The 4,341-nt window shown below is 59.2% G+C and overlaps 1 protein-coding gene across 1 annotated transcript in view; it reads right to left on the bottom strand.

Annotated features, from left to right (window-relative positions):
* LOC112069407 (YLP motif-containing protein 1-like) overlaps positions 1-4,341 on the bottom strand; it is a 68,837-nt gene that overhangs the window by 54,086 nt on the left and 10,410 nt on the right. Inside the window, 4 exon segments of the mRNA XM_070438541.1 lie at positions 594-916; positions 1,259-1,645; positions 1,971-2,190; positions 2,312-4,017. Coding sequence (XP_070294642.1) covers positions 594-916; positions 1,259-1,645; positions 1,971-2,190; positions 2,312-4,017 — 2,636 coding nt within the window.

The following is a 4,341-nucleotide window of genomic DNA, read 5'->3' as shown; positions in this document are numbered from 1 at the left end:
AAACCACGATAAGACCAAAGACAGTTTCTATCTCAGGGTGAAAACACGATAAGACCAAAGACAGTTTCCATCTCAGGGGGAAAAACACGATAAGAACAAAGACAGTTTCTATCTCAGGGGGAAAAGCACGATAAGAACAAAGACAGTTTCCATCTCAGGGGGGAAACACGGTAAGAACAAAGACAGTTTCTATCTCAGGGGGAAAAACACGATAAGCAAAAGACACGTTTCTATCTCAGGGGGAAACCACAATAAGACCAAAGACAGTTTCTATCTCAGGGTGAAAAACGATAAGACCAAAGACAGTTTCTATCTCAGGGTGAAAAACACGATAAGACCAAAGACAGTTTCTATCTCAGGGGGAAAAACACGATAAGACCAAAGACAGTTTCTATCTCAGGGGGAAAAACACGATAAGACCAAAGACAGTTTCTATCTCAGGGGGAAAACACGATAAGACCAAAGACAGTTTCTATCTCAGGGGGGAAAACACGATAAGACCAAAGACAGTTTCTATCTCAGGGGGAAAACACGATAAGACCAAAGACAGTTTTCTAACTCAGGGGGAAAAACAGTGAGTCTCTATATTTTACCGGATGAGCTTCAGCTCCTGGGCAGCTTTCAGGATGATCTCATGTTGTCGTTGAGACAGAGCCAGTATGCCCGGTCCAGTTCCTGTGAGGCTGGTTCCGAGGAACTGTCTGGTCCAGTACTGGGAGGAGCAGGGGTCTGGGAAGTTGTGGGATGGAGGGATACCTAGATCTGATCTAGGGGGCTCGGGTCGCCCGTTAATGGGACCTTTGGTCCTCAATATCTGGGGGGTAGTTTCTCTCTGGAAGGGGTGGTCTGGGTCTCTCCCTTTCCGCAGGGGATGGGTAGGGGGGTATCGTGCCTGTATGAAGGGTCGTCCGGGAAGTCACGACTTCGGAGCTCTCCTCCTCTTCCACGCTCTTCTCCTCGTAAGGGTATGGAGGACGGTCCTCGGTCTCTCTCATCGGCCCACTCGTCGTCTCTGAAACGGTCTGGGGGAGGTGGAGGACGCGCGGGAGGGTAGGGAGAATAGTCCCTCTCTGGTAGTGGTCCTCCTCTCTCCCTATCCCACTCCCCAACACGAGGAGGCGGCTCCTGGGGATAATACTCCTCCTCACAGTCGTACTCATGGTGGGGGTGGTCCAGCCAGTCACGTGGCGGCAGCGTTCTTCCATACCCGTCATCACCGGGACCACCAAACTCCTCCCCATACCCCTCATGAGGGTACCCCTCCAAGTCCTCGAGTGAGCGAGGTGGGTGCCGCATCATGCCCCGGCCCATCGGGGCGCCCCGAGGGCCCATCGGACGCGCTCCTCATCCCTCCCCGCTCCATCATCTCATGGGGAGGCGGAGGGGGACCTCTTGGCCCGTCTCTGCGCGAGGTGGGGGGTCGTCCAGGGCCCGGGGGCCAGCCAGGGTCCCTCTCCATGTCGTGGTATGGAGGATGTCCACCAGGCCCCATCAGATCTCTGTCCATCATCTCTCTAGGCGGAGGAGGCCGCCCCTCATGTCTCGCTCCATCATATCGTGGTGTATGGTCGGCCCTCGGGGTTGTAGTCCCGATGCAGCGGGGGTCCCAGAGGGTCCATGTCATCGTCAGGCCCCATGGGGGATCCTAGAGGGTCATGGGGGTCCATGGCTCCGTGAGGAGGAGGAAGGGGGCGTCTGGGACCCCCTGGTGCATGAAGCCGGGCCTGCCTCGTGGGGGGCGACCACGCCCAGGGGGGAAGGGGGCTCGGGGGCCTCCTCTCATGCCATGAGGAGGGGGCCTCCGGTCCATCCAGTAGGGATCTCCTTCCTCTCCCCAGTACTCTGGAGGTGGGGGTCTGCTTCCTCCCAGTGGTGCCCGTCTAGAGGCTCTCCTCTCCCATAGGGGGACCTCCTCTCCCTGGGTCTTCGTAGTAGTCCTTGGAGGGTAGTAGTGCTCTTCAGGGACCCACATCTTCCTCTTCAGGCTGAGGAGGACCTTCAGGTTTCTCCAGTGAAGGATCCTGTTGCCACTTCTGCTGCTGCCAGTCCTCCTCTGGTCCTCCATGTTGTGATCTCATCTCTTCAGTTGGAGGTCTGTAGTCGTAAGGAACCCCCTCCATGTCGTCCTCTGTCCTCCCACCTCCCAGAGGGATAGTGTTGGGACTGAAGTCTGGGATACCAAGACAGTTTCTATCTCAGGGGGGAAAACACGATAAGACCAAAGACAGTTTCTATCTCAGGGGGAAAAACACGATAAGACCAAAGACAGTTTCTAACTCAGGGGGAAAAACAGTGAGTCTCTATAATTTACCGGATGAGCTTCAGCTCCTGGGCAGCTTTCAGGATGATCTCATGTTGTCGTTGAGACAGAGCCAGTATGCCCGGTCCAGTTCCCTGTGAGGCTGGTTCCGAGGAACTGTCTGGTCCAGTACTGGGAGGAGCAGGGGTCTGGGAAGTTGTGGATGGAGGGATACCTAGATCTGATCTAGGGGGCTCGGGTCGCCCGTCGTAATGGGACCTATGGTCCTCAAAATCTGGGGGGTAGTTTCTCTCTGGAAGGGGTGGTCTGGGTCTCTCCCATTCCGCAGGGGATGGGTAGGGGGGTTTATCGTGCCTGTATGAAGGGTCGTCCGGGAAGTCACGACTTCGGAGCTCTCCTCCTCTTCCACGCTCTTCTCCCTCGTAAGGGTATGGAGGACGGTCTCGGTCTCTCTCATCGGCCCACTCGTCGTCTCTGAAACGGTCTGGGGGAGGTGGAGGACCGCGGGGAGGGTAGGGAGAATAGTCCCTCTCTGGTAGTGGTCCTCCTCTCTCCCTATCCCACTCCCCAACACGAGGAGGCGGCTCCTGGGGATAATACTCCTCCTCACAGTCGTACTCATGTGGGGGGTGGTCCAGCCAGTCACGTGGCGGCAGCGTTCTTCCATACCCGTCATCACCGGGACCACCAAACTCCTCCCCATACCCCTCATGAGGGTACCCCTCCAAGTCCTCGAGTGAGCGAGGTGGGTGCCGCATCATGCCCCGGCCCATCGGGGCGCCCCGAGGGCCCATCGGACGCCTCCTCATCCCTCCCCGCTCCATCATCTCATGGGGAGGCGGAGGGGGACCTCTTGGCCCGTCTCTGCCGAGGTGGGGGGGTCGTCCAGGGCCCGGGGGCCAGCCAGGGTCCCTCTCCATGTCGTGGTATGGAGGATGTCCACCAGGCCCCATCAGATCTCTGTCCATCATCTCTCTAGGCGGAGGAGGCCGCCCCCTCATGTCTCGCTCCATCATATCGTGGTGTATGGTCGGCCCTCGGGGGTTGTAGTCCCGATGCAGCGGGGGTCCCAGAGGGTCCATGTCATCGTCAGGCCCCATGGGGGATCCTAGAGGGTCATGGGGGTCCATGGCTCCGTGAGGAGGAGGAAGGGGGCGTCTGGGACCCCCCTGGTGCATGAAGCCGGGCCTGCCTCGTGGGGGGCGACCACGCCCAGGGGGGAAGGGGGCTCGGGGGCCTCCTCTCATGCCATGAGGAGGGGGCCTCCGGTCCATCCAGTAGGGATCTCCTTCCTCTCCCCAGTACTCTGGAGGTGGGGGGTCTGCTTCCTCCCAGTGGTGCCCGTCTAGAGGCTCTCCTCTCCCCATAGGGGGACCTCCTCTCCCTGAGGGGGGGACTCGGAGGGATGCGGGGAGGGAGAGGACGAGGGGAGGGCGGACATAGGGATGAGGGGAGGGAGAGGACGAGGGGAGGCGGACGGCAAGGATCTGGGGAGGGGAGAGGACGGGGGTGGCGGACGGAGGGATGAGGCGGAAGGGAGAGGACGAGGGGATGCGGACGAGGGATGAGGGGAGGGGCGAGGGGAGGCGTACGGAGGGATGAGGGGAGGTGCGAGGGGGAGTCGCGCGGAAGGGAGAGGAAGAGGGGAGGCGGAAGGAAGGGATGAGGGAGGGAGAGGACGGGGGTAAGAGGACGGCGGATGCGGGAAGGGGATGAAGAGGGGAGGCAGGTGGAAGGAATGCGGGGGGAGTGTGGTTCTATGGGGACGTGGAGGAAAGTCGGGTATCCAGACTTCAGTCCCAACACTATCCTGGGAGGTGGGAGGACAGAGGACGACATGGAGGGGGTTCCTTACGACTCAAGACCTCCACAATGAAGAGATGAGATACAACATGGAGGACCAGAGGAGGACTGGCAGCAGCAGAGTGGCAACAGGATCCTTCACTGGAGAAACCTGAAGGTCCTCCTCAGCCTGAAGAGGAGATGTGGGTCCCTGAGAGCACTACTACCCTCCAGAGGACTACTACGAAGACCCAGGGAGAGGAGGTCCCCCTATAGGGGAGAGGAGAGCCTCTAGACGG

The sequence above is a fragment of the Salvelinus sp. IW2-2015 genome, unplaced genomic scaffold (assembly GCF_002910315.2).
Source record: "Salvelinus sp. IW2-2015 unplaced genomic scaffold, ASM291031v2 Un_scaffold1003, whole genome shotgun sequence".
NCBI classification, from domain to species: domain Eukaryota; kingdom Metazoa; phylum Chordata; class Actinopteri; order Salmoniformes; family Salmonidae; genus Salvelinus; species Salvelinus sp. IW2-2015.
This window is presented reverse-complemented; position numbering and strand designations above follow the sequence as displayed.